This window comes from Manacus candei, unplaced genomic scaffold (genome assembly GCF_025592945.1).
Source record: "Manacus candei isolate 608988 ecotype Guabito, Panama unplaced genomic scaffold, ASM2559294v1 h1tg000027l, whole genome shotgun sequence".
Lineage (NCBI taxonomy): Eukaryota > Metazoa > Chordata > Aves > Passeriformes > Pipridae > Manacus > Manacus candei.
Window position 1 is genome coordinate 7,969,544 of NW_026138075.1, and position 14,963 is coordinate 7,984,506.

The following is a 14,963-nucleotide window of genomic DNA, read 5'->3' on the forward strand; positions in this document are numbered from 1 at the left end:
ACCATTCACCATTTGGGGTTGAAGTTCCCTGCAAGACTACAGTATTTCTATCCTTTTTACACAATTGATTTCATCATTCAAGTGACCTGAGCAGAGAATGGGGAGACAAGACCTGAACTTTATATTTTTTTCTGTCATCTCAGTGGTTTCGTTTCGTTCAGTCCTGGAGTATTTTGAAAGGACTGTGAGTTCATAATACAAAAGTATCTGCTAGATGGGAAGTGCCATAATTGTGTCTGTGCTGCATGAGGGAAGCTCATGCTGACTCTGTACAGCTTTGTTTCAGATGGACCACACCACAGCTCTGCTGAAATAAATTTTAGGGCCCTTGCATTAGGTGTCATCACTTTATGAAACGTAACTTTTTGCTGAATCTTCCTTAGAATAAGAATCCCCTTTTTCTTGTTTCAGTATTGTACAAAGTCTGTACAGGGATTCAGGCTTCAGTGCTTCTGCAAAATGACTTAAAAGTGCAGCTTAAAGAAGAAAGTACTTAATTTCTGCTGTAGCAAAGATCCCGTATCAGCATCTGTCTATAAACTTATTCTTTTCTAGGGAAGAATTTTAATGTAATTCACTATTATTGTTAAAAATAATACAGAAGTGTAGTCAAGAAATGAAATAGAACCAATTAAAATGTGGACTATTCCTAACTTAGCTATTAAGGATAACTTTGTAAACATGAAATTAAATGTCTAAGCTATCTTCTATTTAGATATCAAACTTATCGTACAAGAAAAAGCAAAACCTCTTCTGCCCATAAATCTGCCCCTTGCTGTAATAAAGTTTTTCTTCTCAATACTTTTCAAATGAGCCCCATTGACTGTTTCACGAAGATAAAAGGGACCAACAGATTTGAACAGCTGCTCAACTGACTGCTCACAAGCTTTCTAGTGCAGACTATAAACCAGGGAATTACACCAACAGTATTTTTTTACAGGCCAGGAACAGCGAAGAGACATCAGGGCTGAGTTTGGAGTCATGCTGAAGGCAGTTCAGCACCACTCAGGTGAGATGATGCACAGTGCTGAATCATGTACACCTGCTCTTAGAGGTTATGGCAGTCATTCAGATATTCTTGAGTACTGTAATATGCTAACATTTACTTGGCAGTAAATTTTAGAGATACATCTAGACCTTAAAGATTTGCAGCCCAAGAGGAGGCACATTTCAAGTGCTGTAAGTTCTAATGTACCAGTCTCAAAATACATCATGGAGTCTCGCTGTATGCTTTAAGCAATAAAAATAAAATATGCAATATTATTTAAGGAACTACTAAAGAATGAAGTTTTAGCTTTAAGCAAATATGTCAGTATAGAATATCTGCTGTGAAATCTTATTTTTTCCCACTGCAGGTTTTTCCTTACAAGAATCTTATGTTTGGCTAATATTTCATGTAACTTTTTTCCCCTCCCTTGAAATTGTATGCTATTATTGATATAAGAATTACATTTTACTGCTGCAATGAGCTAATAATCAGAGAACACACTCTTTCTATTCAATACTTATGTAAATTTTTCTTATTTGTCAGTAAGGGACTTTATGTCTACAAAGCAAGCTGATCTGAAAAAGAGTGAGTTTCTATAGTACCTTTCTAGCTGATTACCTTTCCCCAGATATTCCAAATATATTTTTGTGCTTTTCTGCCTCATCTTTGTTTTGAAGCTAGTGATGCAACACATTGATGCTCAGCTATGATTTTCTTTATTCAGAGTGGCTTTCTGATATTCCACATGCAGATTAGTGAGAGAATGTTCAGCCATTTTCTACCCCTCATGTAATTTGACAACCTAATAATTAACTAATCTGAGTTTCTCTGATTAAAGGAGTACCACAGGGCTTAGGGTATGTGAAAGCATCATGACAGAAAGTATTTGTCACACTATTGTCTAATTCTGCAGTGTTAACTAAGTAAAATATTTACTAGTATAGTTTTAGCTAGCTACCAAAACTTATTCAGTTCACGGGCATATCTTTAAAGGAGATTCAGATATGAAACCAATTCAAGATCACTTTGTGGTTCAAAATCCAAGCCAATTTTAGTGTTTAAAATACTTCCATTTGATGATTGAAAGTGAAATTCCCAGGAGTGTTAAGTGTTATACTAGTATACATGTTACACATGAAAAAGGATTAATCTGAAATGTAGCTATACCTACCTATAAATCCAGATTCATATGGAAATAGTTAAATGAATTCTGTGAAAGGCCTCAAATGATCTCTCTCATAGAAAATAAAACAGTGTTAAGTAAAGAGGAAAGTCCTTGAACATCTTCTGAAGACTTCTCTTCAGATTCTCATGCAATGGCTGTTGATACTATGTAATGGTAGGAAAAGAAAAATTAGAGTGTACAGAAATGAAGGATCTGATCCTACGTGCTTCAGACAGAAAGGGTAATACATCAGCAGTAATTAGTGATTCCCTTGTCTCATTCTTTCCATTGTAAGCAGTCACCCACCCCCTATGTTCTAACTTCTCTAACAGGAGAGGAACAGGATGGGAGAGAAGGCAAGAGTGGAAAAGTTTTATTAAATTGTGAGATGAGTGCTGGATATGGGCCAGCATTTCTAATATCCCAAATCTCTGTCTCTCAGTAGGCTGCTGTGGCTTTCAGATCATCCTATATGGTGTTTGAAGACAGAAGGAAAGCATTGCAAAGATCAAACCTCCACAAGGGTTGGATTTTGTTGGATTTTGCAAACCAGTGCATTGCATTTCTGCACAGGTACAAATTATATATACAACTTTATTGCAAAGGCAAAAGAAATATTTGGAATGTGACACTCTTGTTGATTGCACACTACAAACTACAGACTTTTCAATTGTCTTGGCTGGCTGTCTTGTGGTTGCTTTTTATATTAACAGAATAGATTTTTACTAGTGAAATATTTTAGAAGGACGAAAATCTTTACAGGAATTCATATCTTGAATATTCAGTTACATCAGGCAGTGTTTTGCTCATATGAGTTGTCTTCCTCTGGAAAACTAAAAAATCAAATAGTAAAAAAACTTTTTTTTTTTTTTTTTTGAGACAGGAAGAGCAGTAGCGGGCTATCACGTGGCATGGCAGAACTACATAGCTTTCCTAGTCTGTTAAATATTTACAAAGTAGGATCCTGTGTGATTTATTCAAGAAAGATATGCATTGAAATCTGCTCGATTTTTGCCTTTAAAAAAATAGGATAGAATGTAATTCAAAAGGACTAATTTAGATGATTGCTGAATACCTCGCTTTTGGAAAAGAAAATAAGCAGTGGCTCTAGAAAATAATATTATTTCCCTTGCAACAGTATCGAGAAAAAAGAACAGTGATAAAGGAGTCTCCAAAGATAAGAGGTCCTTTGTGATCAATTGTTCTACCTGAATTTTTCAGAGAGTAGAGTTTCAATATTCTCTGCCAACACTTTTTTTGAAAATTCTAGGAGATATCTGTGTTTTATGATATAATATTATGGTATAAAACAGGAAAAGAGTCTTTTCAAGTTGGAAGCACAAGTCTGGATACAAACCTTCTTTATCTGTATGTTTCTAAATGTATATGGAGAAGGTTTTTTTATTTCAAAAAGTTTATGGTAATATTGAGTAGTTAGTGTTGGTAGACTTTATTAATAGGTACTTGTTTAAGCTGAAAAACAGATTCATTATCTCTAAGGTTAACATGTGAGCAGAATTATTTTTATTTTAGTTTCATTTTCACATATCCCTTTCCACATATTCTTATTAGGTATAATTATTTAAATCTGATCATAACGTGATGCAGTATGCTGACATTTTAGTTCGCTCTCACTCTTCTGAAAAATAATATAATAGTAGAAACCTTTCCTTCTTTGCTTCATTTATACTTTCTGAGAAACTTACCACTGCTGAAAGTTTGTTTCAGGAGAAAAACAACACTCACCCTAAATTAAATATAGAAAGATTGTATCATTCTTACACAATTAGGTGCTTTAACTTAGGTTAATAGGATCACTGAACATCAATTGCTAATATGTGTAAAATCAGAATTCGGTCAGAACAAACATTTAAGCACTGATTTACAGTGGCTTCTGTAGTATATAAGGTTAAACTGAGCACATCCTACTGTCTAAGTTGAATGCATAAGAAAGATTAAGAAATGCAAATGCTACTAACCTTGGTGTACTTAATTTTCAGATCTTTGATTGGTTCTGGCACAGCTGGCATAACTGTAGTAGAATTGCTGTCTGAACCTTGCTTCTTCATGTTTTCAGTTGAGAAGTTTGAGGATGTTCCTGAAACACAGGTGAAATGAGGTATAAAGGAAGTGCAGTGGTTTTTGTCCTGACTGAGCCCCTAGCTTTATTTGTGCTTTTTTATCTGAACCAGCTATGGTATATTTGCATACAGGAATATGATTGGATGAAAGAATTCATTGCAAAGAGAAAATGACACTACCTATTTTTATGACCGAAAGCAACAGCCTTTTCACTGAACTGAGATTTCGATGAAGCAAACACTGCTGAAACAGTCTGCTTACAGGCAGACACTACAAATTCCTTACTGGGGAATAGAGTTTTAGGACTCCTCATCTTACCTGTAAAATTGCTTTCTCTCAGCAGGCAGGTGCCCAGATTTAATGTAGAGTTCTTCACGTACTTGAAGGCAGCTCTGAAGGTAAAGACAGACTTGTTAGCTCTGGAAACAAACTAAGCCTTTCTCACTAGAGGGATGATGAGAATAATTACCAGAGCTAGAAAGCATTCATTAAAAACAAGCCACTTTAGATTACATTTTAATATGGTCAGGGTACATTTAAAGTACTGGAATTAATGTCTGTTGTGTAGATCATAGAGATAAGGGAAGACTATGTATGAAGGATACAAAATCCTTCACATATTTTTCAAGAAATGTGAAGGTAAGAAAAAAAAATGATCAATCCAGAAAATCTCTGTGGGCAGAACTGAGCAAAATTTTGCTGCTATTTTTTTTCCAGATAGCACCACAAATTTAAGGACAAAATTTTTACCACAGTACCCTTTGGAATAACTGAGTTCAAAACAAATCATTTAATAGACAAGATTTTTCTACACTGGTGAAATCCACTGGTGCATAAATGTCCTGTTCTGATTATTCAATGAGAAAGGTATCTCTTCTACAGGCAAATCATTTTATAAGGCACAAGAAACTCCTTTCTTCATTAAGTCCTACCTTTTCTGATTGGTGGTCTCCCAGGACTTGTTTTTCTATGCTAGGTTTCTGATATATGCACTGTGGATTAATGCCATAGAAATAGAGAGAAATGATCTCATTGCTTTGACTGAGACTACACAGATGCTTGTAAAACTCACTGCACACATTTAACTCATGTATCAGGCATCATCTACACCATCTGTCAATAAAAGGCCTTTAACTGACAGATGAGATAGGATATATCACAAGATTAATCTTGCCATACATTAATTATATTTCACATACTTTCTGAATTAAAGGGCATGCCTTAATTATTATGGATGATTTTTGTGTTTGGACATATGGTTTGAGCAAGAATTTCTGAACTTTAGAAAAGTTCAAGTTATTTCTGGATAAGAAAGAATTCTATTATCATGATAATCTTCTCTCAGTGAGATATAAAGAGCCGTGTGGACTTAAACAAGTTTCAGCCATTCACCTTGTCATGTGAATGAAGAGCACCCATTCCTATTGCCGTAACATCCTGATATCCAAGGTTACCTGCTCGTTACTTACTTTGGCATGCATCCTTCAGGTCTTCTGCCTTAGCTGTCTGGCTTAAGACACCCAAGCAAATGACAGTATACTTTACAGTTTTGTGAACAGTACCTTCAGACCTTAACATTTTGGGTTACAGTGTTTGCCTGCCTTAGAGAATGTCTTTAAATTTCATACAAAACCCAGAATATCTAAATAGGGTTTATTCATTTCTATTTGGAATATAACTTTTCAGTCCTATTCTCTGGTACCAATTTTTTTTCTTTTACTTTTCCTTGTAATTTTCAGGTTTAGACACTAATGTCTACTCTAATAACCTTCCTGCCACTCTTTTCTCCATTAACCACAAAGAGTTTGTCTCTGTTTAATTCACATGCCAATTGCTCAGATTTGCCTGACTGGATCTAAAAAACAGAGACCAGTGGATTTATCTTGTTTCAAGTAAAGCAAGAGACCTTTCTCCCAAATGTTCTAAATGCATTCTCATATTTATGTACCACAGCATTCCTGATTTTTTTAAAAAAATATTCAATCTAGAATTATGATAACTGCTTTGGAAAATGATAGCATTTATCGTCTTTCCATGTCTATAAGGATGACCTGAAATCTCCTTAGAGATGTTACCCTGGGTAAAAGTTTCAACTTTTCCAAACATGCTGGGAATCATCGCTTTATTTTCCACACCATTTATTCATTTAACACATAGTTTGCCCTCATTTTTTTTTTTGTGTTTCCCTCTTTCTCCTTGGATTTCATGAATCACCTTCATTACCATTCTTCCCGTGCGTCCTTTCTTTTCTCTCTAGACTTTGTATATTGTTGAAAAAGTCTTGTCTCTTTAAAAGTTTACTTGCTATCTTGAGCAATCCAGTTGCTCTTTCCTTGGACCTTATCTGTTGAGACTTGCTCCAAGCATTACCATTAATGTCAATAAACCCCTTAACTTCTCTGATGACTGATTTCCCCCCTTTTCTCTAGGAAACTATTGCTTAGACAAATTGTTTGCATTCATCCCAATCCTGTCTCCAATAACTTTCCTATTTATTTTCAGCCTAGGAATGCTTCTAACCTAGTGTAGAAATTATTTAATTTTCCTCATATACCATGTTCTTGTTTATTATGGCTTCCTGCTGTTTTTATTCTGTGGCTTTTTTTCCTCCATCCTGAATCACTACTTTTTCACATTTCACCTTAGTAATGATGTACAGTTCAAGAATTAGTAGGTAACCTCTACAAAGTTGCTATAATTCAAAACACTCAAGTTAATAATCTTCCATGGTGACTCACGCACTATTGTCCAAAGTTCTCTGGAATAGGTGTTGCACAGAATATGCTGTTACACTCGACTCTTTAGTAGCTGTATTGCATCATCTATGCTGAATTTAGACTGAGTCTCTAATACTTAAGTACATGCTTACACTTTATAAAAACCTTATAATAAAAAAAATCCTTTGAAAAATCTCTATTTAGACAATATCTCTGTTACTGAAAATCCTGATTATCTGAACAACTTTTTTCAAATTCAGATTATACATGGAATTACGATAGGCAGTTATTCAGTGATTCAAGTAGATTCCCTGCCGGTACTGACAGAAATGGGTACTAAATCAGGAGTGGAAGATCAAGTGTCAAAAGCACCAAAATATGTTTTAAAAGTGGAAATCACTGAGATTTTTGAAATCCGTGGACTCTCACTCTGAAATGCTTTATTTAATTTGTTAATCTTCCTTATACCATCCATTACTGTCAGTAGAACAGAAACAGTAGTCACTTTTGCCACTTTTGCCATCATAAATTTATAGTCCAAAGATGGTGGGATATTAAAGTTCTGATAACTCTGTGATTTACTGAAATCAAAATGACAAGATCCTCAAGGCTGCTGAACAAATTCCTTTAGCTTCTGCAGAGCACTATCTTGCATTTCTGAAAATCCAAGTTTTTCTTTTATATAATTACAGATATCTCTGACCACAATTAGCAGTTCTTCACTTATTATAAAATTTCTGTGGTCTATAAAATCCTGGAGTGAGGCAGCTGACAGATGCATAACTATGTATTTGAGTTTGAAATTTGAATTCAATTACTGAAAATTCTCTTTTTGCTACATGGATGATAACAGCATATGATGAAATGTGTTAGAATATTCTCCATTCTCTTCACTCTCCTGACCAGTGAGGGGACTTGATGAAAAGGCATGAAACTGAGTCAGGGGAGATTTATGCTGGATATCAGGAAAAGTTTTTTCACACAGAGGGTGAGTGAGCACTGGAACAGGGTAGTAGTCACAGCACCAAGCCTGTCTCAGTTCAAGAAGCATTTGGACAATGCTCGCGGGCACATGGTGAGATTCTTGGGGTGTCCTGTGCGGGGACAGGATTTGTATTCAATGATCCTGATGGGTCCCTTCCAGTTCAGCGTATTCTATGATTCTGCAATTCTATAATACCTCCACAAACAGGTCATAATACTAACTACTGTTTGGCTGATTCATGAAAACACCTTTGCTCCAGTAATGGTCAGATTTAACTTCCATTTGTTCACTACAGTGAGGGAAGAGACAGCACAAGAAAAACTAGTGCTACCAATTTTGTAAGCTTGGTATCAAAGACACTGAATAACTTCTTGTTACTAGTGCTTGGGCTGATAGTAGATGCTGTCATGAGGCCTACTCTCTGCTGAATCCATGATAATGTTTTTGTCCAAGATACGCTTGCTGCAGGGAGGGACAGGTAAGTGTTTCCTCTCTTCTACACTGAAGTGTGCGTAACCACAGATGAATGTCTTTTCCATTCATCTTCTGATTCCATACACATACCAAACACTCTCTGTTCACCTGTATGATAAATATGGACCTTTACAACAAATCCCTTTCATAACAGACAGTAAAGTATGACAACAATGCGAGAGAGAACAGAGCACCTAGGAAGGAACTTCGGGGTCAGGGCAGAAAAGTCTGTAATATCTACTCACTCATGGGCAGCAGTGTATTAACACATAATCACTGAGCACAGGGACACCAAGCTTAAACTGTGGACCAGTGGCTCTGTAAGTCAAGTTTACTGAAGAAAATCAGTCAAAAACCCTCTTTAGAAAATATTTCCACTCTTTGTTTTTGTTGGGGTGAAACAACATGATATATCACGATTAATTCAATGGAATGGGTCACACCTCAACAAATTTACATCGTAGTGATACAGCTATCTATGTCTGAGCTATGTATATAGCAACTCTCTGTAATCAGTGGTAAGAAGCACAAATATTTTTAAGCACAGATCTGTTCATTCCAAAGTACATAAAGTAGCTCAGTATCCTAGTAATCCAAACAGTATGCTATGTGTGAATAATTATTATTGGTTGCTATAAAGGAAGACAATTTATCCACTTTTGATACAAATACCTTACTAGAGATAGGTGCTGATCTGTGAGGTGGTTTTCACTTTATTTTTTTCACCCACCACAGGGAGACGTCTTCCTAGCTACCATTTATGAACTATACAATATTGCTTCTGGAGTGTAAATAAATTATTGGGACCAGTGTTGTTTAACTTCTTTGTCAGAGACATGTACAGTAGGATCGAGTGTACCCTCAGGAGGTTTGATAATGACACCAAGCTGTGTGGCACAGTCAACACTTTGGAGAGCAGGGATGCCATCCAGAGGGATCTGGACAGGCTTGAGACATGGGCCTGTATGAACCTCATGAAGTTCAACAGGCAAAGTGCAAGGTCCTGCAGCTAGACTGGGGCAACCCAAAGCACGAGTACAGGCTGGGCAAAGAATGGATTGAGAACAACCCTAAGGAGAAGAACTTCAAGGTGCTGGTGGATGAGAAGGTCAACAGTCTTGGTAAAATACACTGGCAGCCCCAGGAAGCTAGAAGTATCATGGGCTGCACAAATAGAAATGAGGCAGCAGGTCAAGGAAGGTGATTCTACCCCTGAACTGTGCTATCATGACACCCTGCCAGGAGTGTTGCATCCAGCTTTGGGGCCCCCACTGTAAAAAGAACATGGAACATTGTTGGAACAAGTCTACAAAGATACTCACAGGGCTGGAGCACCTCTTCTGCAAAGCTGCAGAGAGAATTGGGGTTGTACAACCTGGAGAAGAGAAGGTTCTGGGGAAGAGACCTTACAGCAGCGTTCCAGTACCTGAAGATGGCCTGCCATGAGAAAGCTGGAAGAGTGACTTTTTATGAGGACATGTAGTGACAGGACAAGAGGTAATGGCTCTAGCTGAAAGATAGCAGGTTTAGATTAGATATGAGGGAGAAATTCTTCCCTATGAGGTTGGGGAAGCCCCAGAATAGGTTGTCCAGAAGTTGTGGATGCCCCATTCCTGGAAATATTCAAAACCAGGTTTGCTGAGGCTCTGCAAAACCCAGTCTAGTGGAAAGTAGTTCCAACGCTGTCCATGGCAAGGAGGGTTGGACCTAGATGATATTTAAGGTCGTTTCCAACCCAAACTGTTCTATAATGCTATGATGACAAGTACATTTTTTAATATTTATCTTTCTGCTACTTGGGCATCTACTGTAGTCTATATTTTCTGTAGCATGAATCATAATTTGTATTGATTTTGGAAACAGATGTTTTATTTTTGTATATAGGACAATTTCCACGTAAAATAATGACTAAATTGCAACACAAAATCAAGGAAAAAAATAAAAGGAACTGCATATACTGTGGAACAATGAGAGAGAGAGTAGCAGTTCAGGAATTATTACACCATTTTTAAAAACATTTAACTACAGAACACATTGCCACAAGAAGCAATATTCTTCATAATATACATCAGAAGACTATCTATTTAATTGTTGGAGCATTTCCTAAAATTTACAGGAATATTTGGTAGCAGGTAGTATATTTTGTTTCCTTAAATTAAAATTACTTGTAATTGTTTTTTTCTTTTCTTCAATTTATTACCAGATAATCAGACAAAAGTGAAAAGGATAACAGTTTCTGTGAAGAAGGCAATAGAACAGAAACAACTAAAAAGAACTCATTATCATTTGATGCATCAAAAATGCGTCTGTATCTCTGGAGAAGAAAGAAATTCTCAGAAAAATGCAATAAGAGCTATAAAACAATGTACCTGACTTGTACATATTTGTGCTAAAATACGGAACATAAGAAATTGTATTTTACTTATATCAATAGAATTTTTCCTAATTTTACTAATTATTACTTATTATTCAATTGTGACATCAAATATTTGCCATAAAGTCATAGAACAGTCCCTTAATAAGTTAACAACTGAAAAAGTATAAGTTTATCATCTAGGCTATAATAATTTTCTTGTCAGGAGCACATTATTTAATTAAAACATTAATAGAGGTCTACTGTTTTTCTAATTATTTGCTGAAAGTTAATGAACATTTATAACTTTTTTGCAACACTTCTTTGAGAAAACTAGACAGAATATCTGGTCTGTGAAAATAAGAACTCTTCACAGAACAGTGTTATCGCAACAATGTATTAGTTAATAAATGAATACAATTTTATTGATTATACTTTCAGCATAGAATGGTTTATATTTAGAATATATTTTTGTGACTCAGAACAAACTTATTCCTGTTTTTCCTGTTAAAAATTAAACTACTTTTTAACTTTTTTTTTCAGTACATAATTCAAATGAGGGAGCAAGTAATAACTAATGGAATAGTTTAAAGGTTCTTCAAATAATTGATTATGAATAAGGAGAAAGATTTTGTGCCACAGGTCATAGATAAAAGCTCTTATCAGTGAACTTCGTGAATAATTTGATGCAAATCAATAGAGTACAAGTGCAAAAACTGGTCAGGGTTAGATCAGAATCAGACCCAACACTAGTTATTAACTTATGTTGTTAGCAGCAATTGCTGCCAAGTAATTTGCAGCATTTCCTTCATGAACCTTTGTTTCAAAACCAAGTTTTAGATGGCCTCAACTGATTTTACATAATTGCTATGTTGTGCTTTTTAAGCCTGTGTATATTAATTGTGTTCTTCAGTTATGAAAGTCTCAAAATAACCCCTTCTACTTTTAAAGCTTTGAAGAGCATCTAAAAAAGTTACAGTCAAAGATATATTTAATGTCTACCTCTTTTGTTAATATTTAAAAACAGTTTTCTGAATGCATATGTCTTAATTTCCTTACACTGGTTTTTATTAGTCTTGATCTAAGTATGTTATATTAACAATCAGCAGCATCATAACTACAGTGGGTTTGAAATATTTATTTTTTGTGGTTTTTGGTATAGGATATGTTTGGGTCCTGAGATCTTTACAGTAAAATAACCCCCAAACCTGCTGAAAAACATGAGGAAGCTGAGGTTCCAGAAAACAAAAAAGAAGCAAAAAGCAACTATAAAACTATATTTGTGAAAGCCGGTGGTTCATAACTGCAGATGTAACAGCTTTGTATTTAAAGTACAGTAAGCCTTATTGTTACAGTGCAAAGCGGAGGACTGCTACAGCATAAATCTTTGTACTCAAGATGAATACCTTTTCCATATGTCAAGGTAGTAAAGTGCTATAACAGCATTTAAAACTTGCAATATATAGAAGACATCAAAAGGATGTCTACTGAAGTTGCAATTGAACCAATGTAAAAATAATATGAAATCCCTAATGATTCATTTGTGTCATCCTGTCTCCCCCCCCCCAACTTACTTTTACCACTATTATTTCCGGAAAGTTCCTACAGACCTGTCTAGAAACCATGCGGCAGACAATCTTCAGATCAAAAGTCCCCTTTATAACACTTGAAGTGTAATGAGAAAAGCTAAGAAAGATCCATATTTGCAGTATAAATGTGACTTCTTAGAAATAAAAAAGCCTTGGCACAGTGATTCATCATGCAGCATTTCCAGAAGGACTGTGACACCAAGTACTTCCCTTGTATTATAATGTCAATGGAGGATTTTGATGGATTTCCAACTCCTCTGTTTCCCAACTGTTTATTTTGACTTACACAAACAAACAAATAATATGGAGCAAGTCCTGTCTTTGTTTGCAAATTGCAGGGAGGTTTCTGTGGATGCTGTCAGAGATTGGAGTTTCTAATGAAAAGTGAACTTTAACCAGTTTGTAGATCTGTGCATCTGTGGTCTGGAGCAATAGTGTTCAGAATACAAATTTCAATATAGAATATTTTTGCAGCATATTATGAAGAATCTCTGTTTTCCAGTTGACAGAATCTGCTCTCCTTTTAAGGCAATTGGTAAAACTGACATTATTCCCTGTCCTACAATTTAAATCTTAATTTCAAGTTTAGATGTAGTGAACTGACCACATTAGCTTGTAATTTGTAATTCCTGTTTTTCTCTACTTTGTCATGGTTGTAATCCAATATTCATGTGGGTTTTGATAGAAATATTGTACTACTGTACTCATTAGTATCACAGGTGAGTGAAAATTAAAAGCTAAAATACTTGACTAAGATTTTTGAAATTATGTGATTAGTCTAGCTTCCACTGAATGCTACCAAAACCTTTCCCATTGGCTTGTGAATCTTATGAAGAAGTAGCTTTCAGGTCTGTATACCATTTAATTAAATAATTGTATTTAAAAAGGAATATGAGATGTGACAAATTTGAATTATATCAGTAATTTCTGTATGATCCCTTGAACTCGTTTCAGAATGGAAAATAGATGATAACATCCTAGTACAGGAAAATCAGGTAAATAACATACACTCTGAGAACTAATCTTCTGCTTTGTTGCAGAAATGTGTTAGCCAGCAGATTTACAATTGCAAATCTAGCAACAATAAATCTTGGAAGAAGCCAAGCTTACAGTGAAAACTGTATCCTGGTATGAGGTGTGTGACATTCACTTTTCATCTAAAATTAGAAGTATGTTTTGTGGATGTGCTAAATGTGTGTGCATTTGTATATATATACAGGTTATTGCAGATATAGATAGAACTAGATATACTTTTTGGGTTTCCTTTAGTAAAACCATTTCACCATTTCTCTTCTAAGAAGAAAATTAGAAAAAGAAGGAAAATTCTTTCTCTAAGGAACAAGGATGTTTGAACTGGAAATATTGTAGTCCAGTATAATGTGTATTGTAATTCTGAGGGGAAAAAAGTGCCTGAAAATATTTTCTGATTGTTACAGAATTTATAAGAAAATAGAAGTAGAATTTTTTTTTTTTTAAGTTTCAGTGTTTGGGGTTTTTTTGTGTGTTTTGTTGGGTTTTGTTTGGTTGGTTGGTTGGTTGGTTGGTTTTGCTTTTGTTGTTGTTTGTTTGGGCTTTTTTTTGGGGGGGTGGTGTGGGTTTTTTGCTTTTTTTTTCTAGTCCAAGACGTGAGGTATTTTCAGCTTCACTTTCCATGAACATATTAAACCTTACACTCTCAGATTGCTCTTCATCCTGCTTGATACTGTGTAGCATTAGGCTAAAGCTGTGATCATTTGTGAACCCAGGCCTATGGTAATCTATATAATTAAGAATGTAAACAAGCCCCCTTTTTACACAATTTGTGTGTAACATTATATGGCTGCTGCTGCCAAAGTGTCCCACAAAAAGAAACACGTTCAGACCTTTTAAGAAAAACTCTGAGGAATTCAATATATTTTTTAAGATTTTTTAAAAAAAGAGATCGATTTTGGTTTCACTTCACCATTTAGATGACAGCAGAATAATTAAAAACCTTTTTTCTGCCACTTTGTGTAAGGAAAACTACGAAAGCTGAGAATATTAACGTTTCTTATTCCTAAGAAAAATAAGTACATGTGAAATACATATTCTCTGACATATTGCTTTGGTAGTGAGCATGTTAGGTTTTATGTACAATAATTATACTAAAAACTGAAAAAGTTCTTCAAATTATAGATTGTTTGGATAATAGTTGTACTCTGAGGTGATAATGATAGTAATAAGCTGAAATTTCCTTGGATGATCAGCACATTCTGGAGAAAGCAGGGCCAAAAATAAGCCAAGGGCAGGATACAGTGGCTAAAAGTAGAGTTGTTGTTTGTTCCTTACAATTTTTCCCTGAAAAATAAGTGGCATATAGCTAAAGTTATAAATCTGGCTTGAAAAATTAAATTGCTGCTATACTTTCTTGTTTAGTTAGCCTGCCAAACTCCACAGACACAGAAATTTTGCAGGCAGTAGAAGACAGTATTTAGCCTTTAACAACAACATAAATGTTTTGCTGAGGATAAAGTTTGCATAAAACTATTCTTTTGCTATCACTGCCAAGAAAGATTTAAAATTTCATCTCCAAACTAAATAAAATTCTGATGTTTTCTCAAAATTTTACCTGGAATTTTGTATTAATTTGGC

General features: G+C 35.1%; 2 protein-coding genes across 3 annotated transcripts in view; one reads left to right on the forward strand and one right to left on the reverse strand.

The window, feature by feature from the left end:
- ANXA1 (annexin A1) overlaps positions 1–14,963 on the forward strand; it is a 360,547-nt gene that overhangs the window by 247,429 nt on the left and 98,155 nt on the right. The gene's annotated exons all lie outside the window — the stretch shown is intronic.
- Positions 1–14,963, reverse strand: part of ALDH1A1 (aldehyde dehydrogenase 1 family member A1) — a 50,270-nt gene that overhangs the window by 29,193 nt on the left and 6,114 nt on the right. The window contains exons 2-3 of the mRNA XM_051789388.1: positions 4,554–4,625; positions 4,133–4,251 (exon numbers count right to left, since the gene is read on the reverse strand). Of these exons, the coding sequence (XP_051645348.1) occupies positions 4,133–4,251; positions 4,554–4,625 (191 nt within the window). The remainder of the gene's footprint in view (positions 1–4,132; positions 4,252–4,553; positions 4,626–14,963) is intronic.